At 56.5% G+C, this 16,956-nt stretch overlaps 2 protein-coding genes across 4 annotated transcripts in view; one reads left to right on the plus strand and one right to left on the minus strand.

The window, feature by feature from the left end:
• ERAL1 (Era like 12S mitochondrial rRNA chaperone 1) overlaps positions 1 to 16,956 on the minus strand; it is a 64,954-nt gene that overhangs the window by 32,930 nt on the left and 15,068 nt on the right. The gene's annotated exons all lie outside the window — the stretch shown is intronic.
• On the plus strand, positions 24 to 15,384 carry FLOT2 (flotillin 2). 3 transcript variants are annotated; one of them, XM_069482216.1, is made up of 11 exons: positions 24 to 235; positions 5,291 to 5,372; positions 8,924 to 9,014; positions 11,633 to 11,756; positions 12,165 to 12,283; positions 12,407 to 12,520; positions 12,622 to 12,741; positions 12,831 to 13,045; positions 13,333 to 13,516; positions 13,849 to 13,998; positions 14,112 to 15,384. In XM_069482216.1, exons 1-11 carry the CDS (start codon positions 187 to 189, stop codon positions 14,148 to 14,150), a joined length of 1,287 nt encoding a protein of 428 aa, XP_069338317.1. In that variant the 5' UTR covers positions 24 to 186; the 3' UTR covers positions 14,151 to 15,384. The 3 variants fall into 3 exon arrangements, with proteins under 3 accessions (XP_069338317.1, XP_069338316.1, XP_069338318.1); XM_069482215.1 differs by lacking the exon at positions 8,924 to 9,014 and adding an exon at positions 10,538 to 10,628; XM_069482217.1 differs by lacking the exons at positions 24 to 235; positions 5,291 to 5,372 and adding an exon at positions 10,538 to 10,628 and having other exon boundaries at positions 8,960 to 9,014; positions 14,112 to 15,378.

The raw sequence follows: 16,956 nt of genomic DNA on the forward strand, positions 1-16,956 counted from the left end.
TCCTGCCTCTCTCAACATGCCGGCCCCGCCCTCCGCCGCCACACTTCCGGCGGGGCTGCGACCACAGAGGGGCGCGGGCGGGCGGCGCTGGGGGTGGCGGGATAGGCTGGGCGCGGCCGGCGCTGCGGACCCGCTGCTGCTGTCCAGGTCTGTGCGGTCCCCAGGGCCCTCCGTCTTGCGGGCGCCATGGGCAATTGCCACACGGTGGGGCCCAACGAGGCACTGGTGGTTTCAGGTGAGGGGGCAGTGAGGGAGGTGGGTGCTGGGGCGCCCAGGGCTAGGGAGGGTGCTTCGGGGTGGGTGCAGGGCTGGGGAGAGCACGAGGAAGGGCTGGGCCGGCGAAGGGCTCAGAGGGTGGAGGGATGAGGTGGGGGAGCTGCGTGCTGGGCCGAGTCCACCGCGCTGCGCAGGACGCTGGCCCCGGGGCCGCACCTGAGACCCCTTCCAGGAGAAACCCCCTCCAGGAGAGACCCCCATACTCACGCTTTCCGAGCTGCGCGCCCTCCCGCACCCGCCAGGGACTCCCCTCCCACTGCGTGTTTTCCTGTGTTTATGCCCTCCTCTCTCCTCCCCCTCCCTAGGCAGGGCCTCCCCTCCGCTGCGCCGCGGGCTTAGGGGGTCCAGAACAGAAGCCATGGGGTTCCGGGAGGGAGGGGACTGGTGGTTCCCCAAACGCAGAGGTTTGGCTGCGTTCCAGCGCCCAGGACTAGGGTGGGTCGCGCAGGTCTGGAGGGCAGGTGCCTGTATGGGGAACGGCCCCGAGACGTGGATCCTTTCTCTAGGCACAAGCAGACCCGTTAATTCCGAGCAGGCTGGGGCTCACTGGGGTTTACTGGCATTGCTCGCCCTGGAGACGCGGGTGCGGCCTCTACAGGTTGGGAAACCCAGCCCCGGGTTGCAAAATGCTGCAAGCTCCGGAATTTCTCTCTAGGTGGGGCTTGGGGACTGCGGTATTGGGAAAGAGGGGCTGCTATTTAGGTTGTGTATTGGGGGTTTCTTGGGAGGTGGCTGAAACCTTTCAAGCCACCAGGGTGTGCAGCTCCTGGCTCCCAGGTCCTGGGGAGGGGGCGGTGTTGCCTGACAGCTTGGAAGCCTGGAGCTACAGGACTCCCTCATGTCTTACTGCCCACTGTCAAGTGCTGATTTTCAGCCTGTGTGCTCAGTTGGTAGGACTGGCTAGCCTAGAGATAGAAGGGGTGGGCTCATAGCTGCCCACCCCTGGGGAGGTGTGATAAATCCATTGGGAACCTTCTCCTCAAAACATGGCCTTTGGGTCTCAAAATCAGTCACACTGGGACATCCCCACTGTGGGGGAGGTAAGATACCTCAACCCCGTGAAGACCAGAGATAGCCTTGGGGTCAGGAGAGAGATCCCCAGAGAGCACTGAGGCCACACTTGCTCCTCTGTAAGACCTGGGCCTGTCTTCCAGCCCCCACCACGAGAAGAGGCTTTTTAGAAACCCGAATCTGCACGAAACTTTGTTTTTCTTCTGGAATTTCCTTGAGGAAGCCCAGACTCTGGGCTGAGGAGACAAAAGCTCCAATTCTGTCCCTGCACAAAGTCTTGAGACTGAGTAGTGAGAAGAGCCCCTGAGAGGGGCTGCTCTGTGCCTTCGCATGACCAGTGCTAGCTTCGAAGCTGTTTTAGGGGTGCAGAGAGGAGGTCATGTTGAGAACTGGGGGTGCCGGAGGGCAGGAGACGGAGGGATAATTGCTGGCACAATAGTACCTTGGGATTTGAGATGATCAAGGCGAGATGCAGCTCCCTCTTGCATGTGGACTCGCAAGAGTGCAGAGCGGCTGCTCCGAGCCCTGCCCCACCTGTCTGCCTTGTCCCCTGGCATTGAAGTCCAGAGGCATCTCACCCTGTGGAGGGTGGTCCTACATCTCATGGTCCTCTTTCCTATCTCTTATTGTCTGACCTCCCTCCTTCATTCTGTAACATAAAACGTTTTTCTCTCTACTTTGGAAAATTTAAAAGGGGAATCGTTTTCATTTGGGGGAAGGGTGGGGAAGTACATTTTTATTTCCACTAAATTGAAATTTAGTATTTCCTCTGGTTATGAATGTCGGCAACAATCCATGATTGTATTAGCAGATATTTTCCTACCACACTGCAGTGTTGCAGGCACCTTGAAAATCATTTATGCTCAACACTACTTTGAAATTAAGCTAGTAATGAGATCTGCTAGATCTTATTACTTAATGTGTTAATAAAGAATAACATATTACTATGTGGCACATTTGATTATTTTAACATTTTGATAACTCAATATAATTTTTATGTATTTTATTTTATACATGTATAAACATTCTGAGGAGGGATCTTTAGGCATTCCCGGACTACTAAAGGGTTGCAGTTCAAAAAAGGCTAAAACCCCCTTGTAGGATACGGTCTTCTTGACCAGTAGGAAGAAGGTGGAGGAGGAACAGGAAGGGCAGGGAGTACTCCTGAGAGGGCAGAGCAGTGCGCTGTGTCGGGGGAAGGGCTAAGAGGCTGGAGTAGAGGTTATCATGGGGTATTTGAGCTTCTTCCGCTTGATTGAGGACAGAGCAGGAAGGAGCAAGTTGGGTTAGAAAAAGTGAAATAAAATTAGGAGAAATTTCTCTAAGGAGATCAAGGAATAGGCACTTAACTGGCCTCTGGGGAGAGGGGCTCTCCTGCTAGTGATCAGGAAGCGGGCAGACAGATGCCTTCCAGGGGAGGAGGCTGCTGGGGGCGGGGCAATCTGGCAGTCCCAGCTTCCTGTTGTTGCTACCCCTGGGAACCTGGCCATGTTGCCGTTGGCCAAGGCCCAGCTTGAGCTGTGGCAGCCTGCTCCCAAGGTCAAAGAATAAGTTAAAGGTGGTGGGTGGACACCTGCCTTGTCCCTCCCCCATCTCACTCCACCAGTGCCACCTCCTCCCACAGCACATTGAGAAGTGCCCTGGAGCTGGCCGGAGGCAGCCATGCCCCACCCCCCACCAGGCCAGGAGATGTAGAACAAGCTGTGATTTTTGGCCCTCTTCCACTTTCACTTGATCCCAAGACAGTTTGGGTTTCAGATTGACTGCTTGTCCTCAGAGGCTTCCCCACCCTACCTCCCAGGGCGGAGAAGCCTGTTAAAGGTTTGTCTTGAACAGCAGCCCCGTGGGCAGGTATTTCCACCCCGGAGAACAGACAGACCTAAGACTCCTTCCTGCTCCTGCCTACGCTGTGGGGCTGCGCTTTGACCCCTGGACCTCTCTGGCTTGGCTGCCAGCACTCCATACACGGGAGCAGTCAGCTCTCCAACCTTTCACGCCCTCTCCGGTGGGCGTGGGGCAGGGCCGGTCTTTTTTCCTTTTTCTACCCATCAAAAACTTGTCCCCAGTTTGCTCTTCTCTCCAATGTCTCTGTTTTGGTTGTTGGCCTCACCACCCACCCAAACCCTAGAGCTGCATTGTCCCCTGTGGTGGCCACTAGCCATCTCTGGCTATTTACATAAAGTAATTAAGTTGACAGTTCAGTTCCTCAGTTATGCCAGTCACGTGTGAAGTGTGCAATAGCAGCATCTGGCCAGTGGCTGCCATGCTGCACAGCCACATAGATACAGGACGTTTCTACCCCCAAAGAAAGTTCTCTTGGACAAGACTGCTTTAGAAGTTACCCCCTTACATCAGCCACTGTGCCTCGCCTGGGTTCCTGCAAGAGGCTTCTGCCCCGTCTCCCTGACCCTAGTATCTTCCTCCTTGTGCAGAGCGGTACTTGTTTCCAAAATGTAGCCTTGGTGCTCCCCATCTTAAGTCCCTGTGTGGCCCTCCCGTCACTCACAGCTCCTTGGCCTGACACAGAAGGCACTCTGTGCTCTGCCCTTGGGCACTGTAACCCGCAAAACCACCCCAGACCCCTGACCTTGGGAGGCAAACACCCTGAGGCTTTCATGAAAATCTAAGCTTGTGAACATGGAAATGATAACACCCTCTGGCTTTTTCCCAAGACACGTTTCCTTCCAATCATCCGTTTTCTGTAGATTGCTTTGCACTGCAAGTCAGCCGCCTCTCCGGTTTTTGTTAATGTTTCCTTAAACTTGGTGAGTAATTTTGGCATTAACAGGAATGATCACTACCAGAATTCCAGGAATTGATTTTTCTTGTTTCCTTATAGAGAACATGCTGAACACGTCCATAGCATAGATCTGGGTTGTAGCCGAATTAGATACTCTGTTTAGTTGACACACAGTTCCCAAGAACCACTTCCTTTTTAGGCCTTTTCCCTTTCTCTTCACTTCTCCCTTTAGTACCACAAGTTGGCCTTTGTTCTGAGGACTTGCCTTTGCCGCCCGTTCCCATGAGAGGAAAAAAGTCACTCTGAACGCTCTGGCAGTAGAGAACCAGCCTCACTGAGATGTGTCTGCCGGGCACAGCAAGACGCCCACCCCGGCTCTAAGACTCGCCCGCCCTCCCGCCATCCCTGCAGTGTTGCCCTCCCTCTGCGTCCCCTCTCTGTCTGCGCCCACCATGAGAACAGGCAAACCACGTGCTATTACCTCATCCCAGGAAAAGGTTCCTCCTTCTAGTCTCACCTCCTTCGAGATAGGAATTGTATCTTCATGTCTGTATCTCTAGCACAGAATACTCTACCTGTTTGTTGAATGAATGAATGTTTGAATGAAAAATGGAAGCTCTGGCTGGGCGCAGTGGCTCTCGCCTGAAATCCTAGCACTCTGGGAGGCCGAGGCGGGAGGATCACTCGAGGTCAGGAGTTTGAGACCAGCCTGAGCAAGAGCGAGACCCTGTCTCTACTAAAAACAGAAAGAAATTATATGGACACCTAAAATATATATGTATAGAAAAATTAGCCAGGCATAGTGGTGCATGCCTGTAGTCCCAGCTACTCGGGAGGCTGAGGCAGAAGGATCGCTTGAGCCCAGGAGTTTGAGGTTGCTGTGAGCTAGGCTGATGCCACGGCACTCTAGCCCGGGCAACAGAGCGAGACTGTCTCAAAAAAAAAGAAAAAGAAAATGGAAACTCTTCAAAACCACCCCTGCCCAATGACCTGTTCTGGTCCCTGGCAGCACTTACGTTCTGAACTATTCATTAGCTGTCCCTCTTTTTATGCAAATTGCCTGTCTGCCAAACTGGATTCTAAGTCCCTTAAGGGCAGAGAGCGCTTGTCTCCCATTTCTGTGTAACCTCAGCACACCTGACCCCCAGCAGGAGGAGCTGTCAAGTCTCAGAGCAGGGACAAGGGCCAAAGTTGCTGTCAGAGGGACGGGGAGTAGACAAACCCAGGAACTGACTGACGGCAGTGGTTTGCTTTGCTCCCCAGGGGGCTGTTGTGGTTCCGACTATAAACAGTACGTGTTTGGCGGCTGGGCCTGGGCCTGGTGGTGCATCTCCGACACTCAGAGGTAAGTGCGTGGGGGCTCCGGAGCCTGTCATCCGGTGGGCAAGGGAGAGCCGGGTTTCCAGTGTTCCCTGCAGCCCCCAGTTCAGCTAGAGCATCTGCCATTTGCCACATTCCTTGCTGGAGGGTGGGGGCGTCCTGAGAAGCCAGTGCAGTGGGTTGCACAGGGACACAGGAGGAACGTGTCGGGAAGGGGTGTCGTGGGCACCTCCTCCTCGGTGGGTGTTCTTTTTTTCCAGTGGAGGTGACATCACTTCTGTCCCAGAGAATTCAGAGTCATACCCAGGCAGAATCTCAATTTCCCAATTCTTGCTCAAAGTTATTTAAGAAGTCTTAATTACACACCCTGTTTGGAGGGAGTCTATGAAAGGAGGAAAGGCTGAAGAGACCCCATGTGCACACCCTTACCTGTGCAGGCACTGAAAGAATTCAGGCAGGGGCTCAGAGGCAGAGAATGGATATACAGTCAGAAGTGGTTCTGGGATCTAGCTAGGCGTGGTGGCGCACGCATGTAGTCCTAGCTTCTCCGGAGGCTGAGGCAGGAGGATCACTTTGCTTGTGCCCAGGAGTTCTAGGCTGCAGTGAGTTAGGACTGCACCACTGGCATTCCAGCCTGGGTGACAGAGCAAGATACTGGCTCTAAAAAAAATAGGTGGTTCTGTGCCAGTGATGAGTTAGAGACAAGGGGTGGGGACCTAACCAGTTGGTGCTGGGGCCAGGCAAGACAGAGCTTGACCCCATAAATCAGTCTGGACTTACCAGAGAAAGGAAGATTTCAGCTCCCCAGAGGGCCCACCATCCAGCTCTACCTGCTGCTGCCTCCAGAGCCCAGGGCAGGGCCAGACCTGGCCTCTCCTGCCCTGTCCACCCAGGAGATGTGGCATGCCAGCCACGTTTCCACGATCACCCCCTTCCTGATTATGGGAGATGGGCAGGGGAAGCAGACCCTTCCAAGCCAGGACGTAGGCAACAAGGGCAGGACAGCTGTGAAGCTGTGGACCTGTTGTAGGGGGGTTGGTCATCCCACAGGGGAAACCCCCTCTGCCCCAGCCCCCCAGAAGCCCGTGTCTGCACCGAGCTGCTGGGGCTTGAGGCTTCTGGGAGTCTGAGGGCATCTGCTAGGCCGGGGAACAGGAGGCATGTAACAGTGTTTCAACTTCACTGGTTTCCCAGTAACCCCCTCCACTCTCCCATCCCCCCTCACGTTCCCTGCTGAAGGTGAGGGATCCTGGGGAACTCTTCCGATCCAAGGCTAAAACTGTTGGAGATAGTGCCCAAGGATGCATTTTAGTAACAAACACACAAAAAAAAACTGTTGGAAAGTAATCAAGAGTGGTCACAGGCCAGGCACAGTGGCTCATGCCTGTAATCCCAACACTTTGGGAGGCTGAGGCGAGAGGATCACTTGAGGCCAGAAGTTTGAGACCAGCTTGAGCAAGAGTGAGACCCCCGTCTCTACAAAAAATTAAAAAAATTAGCCAGGCGTGGTGGTCCATGCCATTAGTCCCAGCTACGCAGGAGGCTGAGGCAGGAGGATTGCTTGAGCCCAGGAGTTTGAGGTTGCTATGAGCTAGGCTGATGCCATGGCATTCTACCTGGGGTGACAAAGTGAGATTCTGTCTTAAAAAAGGGGGGGGGGTGGTCACAACTTCTACCCGAGAAGATCCTAGGCACTCCTGAGTGGGCCCGCTGGCCTGTCAGAAGTCGTGGGGAGCCCCCTCCAGAGACATGGCCGCCCCACACACCTGCAGTCATAGCACAACAGAGTGTCTTGTCCAAGTACCTGGACTTACAGCTGGGCCCAGACACTGTCCTGCATGGATGTTCACTGCTAGGGCAGTGCCCTGCAGCCCTTTTTCCACGGGCTTGGTCTCCGGCTCCCTCGCTCCGGGGTGCAGAGCAGGAGGGCCACACCTCTCTCACTGCAGGTTTGGAAGTGAGAGGTGAGGGAGCCCATATCTCCTCTTAGGAACCTGGCCTCACACCCAGGCTGCACACCCTCCTTCGGTCCCACCTGCAGGAGCCTGCAAGCCCTTCCCAATCCTGCTCCCCTTTCTGGGGAGCAGCCCCTTGCCCAATCCCTGGCCCACGTGGGGGACATCTCCACAGGCTGAGGCCTTTCTCGCCCTAGGCTGGCAGCAGCCTTTCAGGTAGAAAAGAGGCTTCTAACTCAGCCTGGATCCTCAGCCTCCCTTTCTCAGTATCTTCTACAGCCATCCCACGCACCCGCCCTCAGAGTCAGCCACCCCTCCTCTAGGCTCCGGGAAGTCCCTCCTGCTGCACTTTGCTGCCATGTCCTGTACTGTCTTGAAACCCTGATGTAGGCAGCTCTCTCCCCCTTACCTGAGCAATTCTTCCACCTCTGGCATCTGAGCTGCAGCCTCCCTTCTTCCCTCCTTCCTTCCCTCCCTCCCTGCCTCTCCCTCCCTCCCTCTCCCTCTTTCCTTCTTTCCTTCCCCAGGAGAGAGCTTGGTGGGTTCCTGTCTGAGCCGGGTCGAGAGTCCTCTCGGGCCCAAGGATGCTAGCTAGTGTTAGGTGCTCAAATGAAGGCAACCTTTGCACCTCTGCATGGCTGGAGGGAGGCCCCAGGGCTGTCACTGTGAGGGTGGCCCCTCCCAGAGCGGAAGTGGGGGCTCCCCATTGCCTCCTGCTGCTCATCCCCCATCCCCACCCCCTGCTTGTGCCCCTTTAGCCTCTGTCTTCTCTTCCTCTGGTTTAAGGAAACCGTCCATGCTGAGCACAGCCTGGCCTCTGCCTGCACGCGTGCGCACGCGCACACACACGCTGCCCTAGGGAGGCCCAGCAGAATGGGCCAAGGAGCTAGCTCCTAGGTGCCTTGTTTGCTTTGCCGATACTCCTCGCTGCCCGTGGCCAACTTTGCAAATTCCCAAATGAATTACTCCCTCATCTCCCAGTTGTCCCTGAATATTCTGGCAAGAGCACACTGTCTCCGTAAGCCTTCCTTCACCCCTACCCCAAATCAGAAAATCCACATTTTTCTTTGGGTTCTTCTGGCCCTACCTTGCCTTTGTTGTGATGGATAGTACAAACCTGGCGGTTTTGTGCCCCGAGCAGGATCTGCTATTTGCTGAGGCTCATCAGTCCCCAGAGTGGCTTCTCCCTCCCACTTTCTGGAAACACAGGTTTGCCTGTGTTAGGAGGGTAGGCTAAGGCCAAGTCTCTCAGACTGTGACAGGAATCTTCTGGAAAGGTGAGGTGGTGGGCAAACCCGGGTACCCTGTGCAGAGGCCTCCTGACCTCAAGCTGTGAGCCCAGGGCGTTAGCAGGCATCGCCCCCAGCCCATGGGCCTAGCAGCTCCTCCACAGAAGGGTTTGGGGGCTAGAGAAGAGACCCGGAAGCCTCAGGCCAGCAAGGGAGTATCTCTGCTCTCCAGCTGCCCTGGGCTGAGCTGGCAGTGGGGGGTTGAATTATGGAGAGCACCCCCACCCTGCCCCAGGCATCAGTGCTTGTCTGGTAACCACTGTGTGTGTTTGCTGTGTCCCCTCCTACCCTTTCCTGTCCCTACCTCTCCCTACCCCCTGGCTGCTCCTCAGACTGTCTCTGGAGGTTATGACCATCCTGTGTCGCTGTGAGAATATTGAGACGTCGGAGGGGGTCCCGCTATTCGTAACAGGGGTTGCACAGGTAATAACCCACCTGCTTCCTCCTCTGTGTCTAACCTTCTCTCTTCCTGCCCTGCGGGGCCTGGCAGGCAGGAGCCGGTGGACTCCCCTCCGGAGAGTGTGCCTCCCCTCCTTTCTCTCCTCGGCTGCTCTGGGTGCCAGGATGTAGAGCCCCTGCCCTTGCCCATTGGGACTGCAAGGGGGGAAGGAGCAAGGGATTCTGGAAGCTCTGCCCACACCTGCCAGCGAGTGTCCTTGGATGCCAAGTCTTCACTACCCTGCAGCCATAGCTGGCGAAACCTATTCTTGGGCTAGGGTGCTAAGTAACTCCCAGTGCCTTCTCTGCAATGTGCAGGTCCCCAGCGTCATTGCTTCATTTACCAGCTCTCTATTGAGCACCTGCCCAGTCTCAGGCACTTGGAATGCATCAGCAAACATCAGAAAGCCCCTGCCCCTCAGAGCCTGTGTGCCAGTGGGTCCCCAGGCTGGAAGACGCCTAGACAGCATCTTCCTCATCCCCCTCCCTATGCACTAAATTGCCCTTCAGCCTGCTCAGACAAAAGTCCCGGACCACCACTCCCTCTGCCATCTCTAATCGGGAAGGGGACCGTCCCCATCTTACCAGCCCTTGTAGTCACGGGAGGGCAGTCTTTAGCGCAGAGGCCTGAGCTCAGCGCACCTTGTGTGGAATGGGCAGGGTCCAGGCCTCCTTCAACAGCAGCCCTTTCCCCTCCAAACCCACTACTACACTCGAAACCTCTGCAGACGCCCAGATCCCTTTCAAGCTGGGCGATTGTGGACACTCGAAGAGTCATATTGTCTGGGCAGAACAACTCTTTCTAGGGTTTCTAGGGTTAACGCTCCTTGGCCAAGAGGCTCTGGTGTGACCCAGTTGACCCACCTAGGGTGGGTTTCAAGTCATAGACTGTTGCCACGTGAAGGGACCAGGTAGGGCTTCCCTGGAAAGGGGCAGGTGCAGGATCACTTCCACCGCAGCCCAGCAGCTGGCATACTCCCCGCATGCCAGGATCAGGCAGAGCCTGCTAGGCAGCTTCCTGGGACATCCCGGGGTGCCGAGTAGACCCAGGGGATGGGTGAGGATTCCGGGGGTGTTCAGATGGCATCCATGGACAGCCTACACGGCAGGGCCTGGAGAGCCAGCACTTCCTTGCTGTCTAGGCCATACACAGCTACACAAAGCTTCTCCCACCCCCAGCAGCCCTAGACCACCCACAGCCACTTCTTTTCTACCTCCTTTTCCTCACAATTCAAGCCAGGCTGACTTGAGCAGAGGATGCGTGTGTGCACACGTGCAGCCCACTTATATACCTTCCCTGGAGCCACCTGCACTCGCCCCGCCCTGCCCTCCCGCCCACTCCTTCTCACACACTGCCAGCTTCAGCACCCTGGAGAGTCCTCCCCACCCTCCTCCTCGCCAGGACCCTTGGCCCACCCCAGCTGGAGCAGTGAGGTATCGGACTCTTCCCCACACTGCCAGGGCCCTGGGCCCGCAGACCCATGCCCCTGTTTTGCGTTTCTTGGCAGGATTTCCCTAGAGATTATGACGTTGCAGCCCCGCTGCGAGGACGTAGAGACGGCCGAGGGGGTAGCTTTAACTGTGACGGGTGTCGCCCAGGTATAGTAACTCAGCAGCCCTGCGCATGTCTGTTGAGCTGCCTCGTCCCCGTGCTGGGGTTTGGGGGGAGGAGGAGAAGACGGCAGCCAGGGGCAGTCTCTCTCTAGCGCCCCTGCCCCTGCCCCCCAAGAGAGGGTCAGTCGTCACCACTGGAACATGCTCGCTTGGCCCCCTTGGCCACCCAGCAGGACTAACAGACACCCCTTCTTTTCTCAGCGGGCCCGCAAGGGACGGAAGCGGTGCTGAGGGTTCCTGCCTCACTAACCCCACCCCCATTCTTTGCAGGTGTTGGAAATGCTAAGCCCCAGAATCCAGGCCTTCCCTGTTCCCGGGGCGGGGTGGGGGGCGGTGGTGGCCAGAGGGGGAGACCGTGTGAGGCAGAGGAACTCTGGGCTCTGGGAGTCGGAGGCTGCGGTGTAGTTTCAGTGGGGGTCCTGGTGAGGAGCACCCTGTCCTACTCCACCTCTTGGCATCACAGGGCAGTGAGGGTCACCCACATTACAGGCCTCTGGCGACGGGGTTGGCTGAGTGCCTTGCAAAGGAAAGGCACCCTTGATTGTGTCCCCCTGGACCTGTCTCCTGCCCTGTCCAGGCTTCTTTCCTAGTCTGTCTGTCTGTCTGTCTGTGCCCCTCTTGCTCGTTCTCCTTCCTCTTTGCCCCTCAGCCTGAGGGTCTCCCACGTGGGGAGCCTGCAAGGGAGGAGTTGGCTAGTGCGGGGACGGGGCTAGAACGGGGAGATGAGCCCTACATGCGCGGGAGAGAGGCCGTGTCAGGGCCTGGGGCTGCCGGTGAAGGTGCAGTTTCTCAGTGTCAGGAGGACTCCTTGTGCTGCTGTCCTCCCACTAGAGGCCACAGACAGATTCCAGCCCCCCTCCTAGCCCCCAGGGCCTCCAGATCTGAAAAAGGAGGGGAGGGGCACAGCCACCCCCCTCGACACCTCTGGGTCTGGGGCCTCCATCTGCCCCCCACCAGCCTGGCTGAGGCACCTCTGTGACCCCTGGCAGGTGAAGATCATGACGGAGAAGGAGCTCCTGGCTGTGGCCTGTGAGCAGTTCCTGGGCAAGAACGTGCAGGACATCAAGAACGTCGTCCTGCAGACCCTGGAGGGGCATCTGCGCTCCATCCTTGGTGAGGCCCTGTCCAACCTTTGAAGACCCTCACAGGGTCCCCAAACCAGGGCCAGGGAGGGGGTGTGTAGTTCTGGCAAGGGGCCTGTCCCACTGAGGTTTCAGGCTGCAACATTTTCCCTCAAGCCTTTCATTTCAACATGTCAGGTGACTTTAGTGAAGCACAGGGCATTGGGGTTAGGGGCAATGGGCCGTTCTCCAACCTAGTGCTGCTCGAGACACTTTTCCCATCCAGCCTGGACTCCACAGAAGGAGGCTCAGTACTAAACACTGTTGAAAAAATACCCCAGGAAGATCCAGCTCAGACTCCACAACCCCTGCACGCATCCAGGCCTCTGCATGCATGCCTCCTCCCTTGCCCAGCTGGCTGGGCCCCTGGAGAGCCAGTCCATGATCCCTCTGTCCCCAGGGACCCTGACTGTGGAGCAGATTTATCAGGACCGGGACCAGTTTGCCAAGCTGGTGCGGGAGGTGGCGGCCCCTGACGTTGGCCGCATGGGCATTGAGATCCTCAGCTTCACCATCAAGGTAGGGTGTGATGGGGAGGCTGAACCCCCTAGCGTCCATCTGGGAGATGGGGGCTTGGCTAGAGGAACACCTGTATGCCTCTGGCTGTCCCTGTGTGCCCATGACTCCCCCTTCCCTCCCCAGGATGTGTATGACAAAGTGGACTATCTAAGCTCTCTGGGCAAGACGCAGACTGCTGTGGTACAGAGAGATGCTGACATTGGTGTGGCCGAGGCAGAGCGGGACGCAGGCATCCGGGTATGTGACATTTCCTTCCCACCCCCAGGGACAGGAAGCTCAGAGGTGATAGGACCATGGTCACTCAGGGGACCCTCAGCACCTGCCCCTCCTGCTCTTAGGAAGCCGAGTGCAAGAAGGAGATGCTAGACGTGAAGTTCATGGCAGACACCAAGATCGCCGACTCCAAGCGAGCCTTTGAGCTGCAGAAGTCAGCCTTCAGTGAGGAAGTCAACATCAAGGTAAGAAGCCAGAGGGCATCCCGGGTTGGGGCCCAGGGCTCAGGACTTGGTGGCCAGCCTCTAACGTGCCGACCACCCTCTTGCCACAGACGGCAGAGGCCCAGTTGGCCTATGAGCTGCAAGGGGCCCGTGAGCAGCAAAAGATCCGGCAGGAAGAGATCGAGATCGAAGTTGTACAACGCAAGAAGCAGATCGCAGTGGAGGCGCAGGAGATCCTGCGGACGGACAAGGAGCTCATCGCCACGGTGCGCCGCCCTGCCGAGGCCGAGGCCCACCGCATACAGCAGATCGCTGAGGGCGAAAAGTGAGAGTTGCCCCAGATGCCGGGGTCAGGGGTCAGAGGGGACTTGAGGGCCTGGCGTAGTGCCTGGCATAGAGGGCATCCTGGTTAGTCCGTCCTCCCACTTGTAGCTGGGAGCCGGTGGCCTCTGCCTGGCCAGAGCCAGGAGGCCTGGGCACCCCCCCCCTTCAGATGTCTCCCACCCCTGACATCCACCAGAGCGGAAGGCTTGAGGGTTTGCTGGCCCCCAGGCAAAGCTTGAGGGGACCTTGGCCTCTTCCACTGACCCTGCCTGGCCTGGGCTCCCCCAGGGTGAAGCAGGTCCTCTTGGCACAGGCAGAGGCTGAAAAGATCCGCAAAATCGGAGAGGCAGAGGCCGCAGTCATCGAGGCGATGGGCAAGGCAGAGGCTGAGCGGATGAAGCTCAAGGCCGAAGCCTACCAGAAGTATGGGGATGCAGCCAAGATGGCCTTGGTGCTGGAGGCCCTTCCCCAGGTGAGGCTGCCGCCCCAGGTTGGGACCCGAGGGTCACGTGTCCTCCCTTGATGAGCTGGGCAAGTGCCAGAACTTCTCTGGGCCTTGTCAGTGACACAGCAACAGGCAGCCAGAAGGATTAAATGGGGAGAGTACTCAGCACCCGAACAGGAACCCTCTAATCGGCCTAGGCCATCCCTGGCCCACTGGGCCTCTCCTACCGTGGCTCAAAAATAAGGGCCGCCCTGGCTGCTGTGGGCTTTGGGGGAGCTGGAGAAGGGACAGAGAGGTGCTGGACAGGACGGGCAGGACTCAGAGCACCAGCCAAGCTCTCCTCCCACTCCGCCTCCTAGATTGCTGCCAAAATCGCTGCCCCACTGACCAAAGTCGATGAGATCGTGGTCCTTAGTGGGGACAACAGCAAGGTCACATCAGAAGTGAACCGACTGTTGGCCGAGCTGCCTGCCTCCGTGCACGCCCTCACAGGTGTGGACCTGTCTAAGGTATGTGCCTCCCGAGCTACGGCGGGGTTGCCTGGGCAGCCCATTGGACTGGCCCAGGCAGAGTGGTCCTGGGCCCCCAGGCCAAGGCCTCATGCCACCTCCCCTCCTTGCAGATACCCCTGATCAAGAAGGCTACCGGTGCACAGGTGTGAGGCTCCCGCAGCCCACACCCTTCAGCAGCCGCCTGCCCCTCCCTCCAGCATCCATTTTAATACCACGGAGACAGCGGGAGCGTCACTGACTCTGGTGCCTTATTTTGTAGGGACCAGAAGTGCTGCGTGTTCAGGCCATCTCTGGCCGTCTTCCCTTCTCTCCTGTCTCTGTCCATCTCTTCCTCTCCTCACTTTCACTTTCACTGCCACGTTCATCTGGTTTGTCCCTCATCTCCCTGTGTGTCTCTCCCTTTGTCTGTCGGTCTTTTTCTCTCCTTCTCTCCTCCCACCCCCTACACACATCATGTAGTTGGGGCTGAAGATGTTTATTATAATCGCTGTCTGTCTGCGGGGGGTGGCCCTGCTGCTCCTCCAAATCCTGGTGCCTTGAAGTTCTCCGTGCATCTGTCCGTCCTCCCCACGGCCCTGGCCAGAGCTCAGCATGGGTGCGGGGGTTCTGGGTAGGACGGCCACTCTCCCCTCTCCTGGCCTGGTCTTTGCAGCCCTAAACCCTGCCCCAGGAAGCCCATGGCCTCGCCTGCTCCTGCCCCTCTAGGCCTGGGCAGCCGTAGCCTGCAGGGCCCAGGGCTGTCACCCTTGCCCTCATCCCTCCCCAGGCCCAGGCTGGCACTCATATCCTACCCTCTCTCCCCTACCCCAGGGGCACAGAGGCAAGGCCTCTTGTCTCTAGCAGTTTCCTCAGTTTACTACTGCCTTAGGAGGCCCCTGCTTGTGCTCAGGGAAGTCCTCTTCATGGGCGTGTCCCTGCTGGGGTGGTGGGGCTTGGTCCCAACTCGGCTACGCCTTTCTGGGATCAGGGTCTTAGCCCTGCTAGGGACAGGAAAGAGTGTAGACCCTCTTCCTGCCTGAAGGTTTTGGGCCCTTCCAGTGGGCAAGGCTGTGCCAACCCTGTACAGAATTGAGTGCCGTAGACTGGCCAGACCCCATAGCCCTTGTGCCAGCTTTTTTCCTGGCCAGACTGATAGGGCTCCAGCCATGGGAAAGCAGCCCAGTCCTCTGTCTCCTTGCTCCAATGGAGGCGGGAGAACCCAGAGCCCGAACATCCTGGCAGGGGTGCTGTGGGTGTCCTACCGTCTCAGTTCCCCACCCCTGGCCCTGCCCCAGCCTGTGTAGCTGTTCCTGCATGTGGATGCTGCATGTCTGGTCTGGGGCTTGGATGTTGCACTGCCCCACTGCCTGTCCCTTCTGATAAAATAAAGATCTCTAATGCCCAGACCCTGTGCTGTGTCTTCTGTGAAGGGAGAGGCTGGGGCCAAGAACCAGCCAGGTCCTCCACCCATACACCCCTTCAGCCTCAAGGCTGCTCTTAGCCTGGTCTTCTCCACCCTAGCCACTGAGGGGCATCTGCACACTGGCCTTGTCCCCAGTGGTAGCTTTGGACATGGCTGCCATTCTCCAGGGTGCTGAGACCAGACCTGAGCCCTGGAAGACCTGGCTCTGATGCAGGTAGAAGGTGGAGGGGGAAAACCAGCTTAAGAGCATGAACTCTGCAAGGTGGGAGGATTGCTTGAGGCCAGGAGTTTGAGACCAGCCTGAGCAAAATAGAACCTATCTGTACAAAACATTTTAAAATTAGCCGGGCATGGTGGCATGTGCGTGTAGTCCTAGCTACTCGGAAGGCTGAAGCAGGAGGATTGCTTAAGCCCAGGATTTGGAGGGTGTAGTGAGCGATGATCATGCCATAGCACTCCAGCCTGGGCAACAAAGCAAGACCCTGTCTCAAAGAAAAGGGTGGGGGCATGAAATCTGAAGTCAGGCAGTTCGGCTTTCAATTTCAGCTCTGTTGTTTGTTGCCTGTGTAATCCTGGGCAAGTAACTTCATCTTTCTGGGCCTCGGTATTCTTCCTCATTTAACAAATTTATCAAATGCTTGCCATGTGCCAGACATGGTCTTAGATGCTAGGAAACTGCAGTGAACAAAAGAAATGCCTCGCTTTTAGAGCTTACATTCTGGTAGGAACAAAATAAGAAAAATTAAACATGTAGTATGTTAGATAATGGTAAGTAGTAAGGAAAATAAATCAGGAAAAGGAACAGGAAGTTGGAGAGGGTGCTGAAATTTTAGGGTGTCCAAGGAAGGACTCAATGAGAAGGGAGCACTGAAGAAAGTAAAGCAATGAGCCACACAGATACCCAAAGTAAGAGCTTTCCGTCCAAAGGCCCTGAGTGGGAGCGCGTCTGGTATGATCAAAGAATAACAAGTTAAGGATGGGTGCAGTGGCTCATGCCTATAATCCTAGCACTCTGGGAGGCCGAGGCGGGAGGATCTCTTGAGCTCATGAGTTCAAGACCAGCCTGAGCAAGTGCAAGACCCCGTCTCTACTAAAAATAGAAAAATTCAGCTGGGCATGGTGGCACACCTGTAGTCCCAGCTACTCAGGAGGCTGAGGCAGGAGGATCACTCGAGCCCAAGAGTTTGAGGTTGCTGTGAGCTAGGCTGACTCGATGGCACTCTAGCCTGGGCAACAGAGCAAGACCCTATCTCAAAAAAAAAAAGAACAGGTTAGTGGTTGCCAGGGGTAGGGATGGAGGATGGGGGAAGGAAGTGGGTATTGCGGGTACGGTAACCGTTCAGTATCTTTACCATGAGGACAGATACATGATGCACAGGTGGTAAAACTGTATAGAATTTAACACACATACACACACACATGAGCACAAGTAAAACAGGAAATATGAATAAAATAGCGGATTACATCAATGTCAACATCCTGTTATATTTCGTTGTGGTTGTGATATTATACTGTAGTTGTGAAAAATGTCACCATTGGATAAAGTGAGCAAA

The sequence above is a fragment of the Eulemur rufifrons genome, chromosome 9 (genome assembly GCF_041146395.1).
Source record: "Eulemur rufifrons isolate Redbay chromosome 9, OSU_ERuf_1, whole genome shotgun sequence".
NCBI classification, from domain to species: domain Eukaryota; kingdom Metazoa; phylum Chordata; class Mammalia; order Primates; family Lemuridae; genus Eulemur; species Eulemur rufifrons.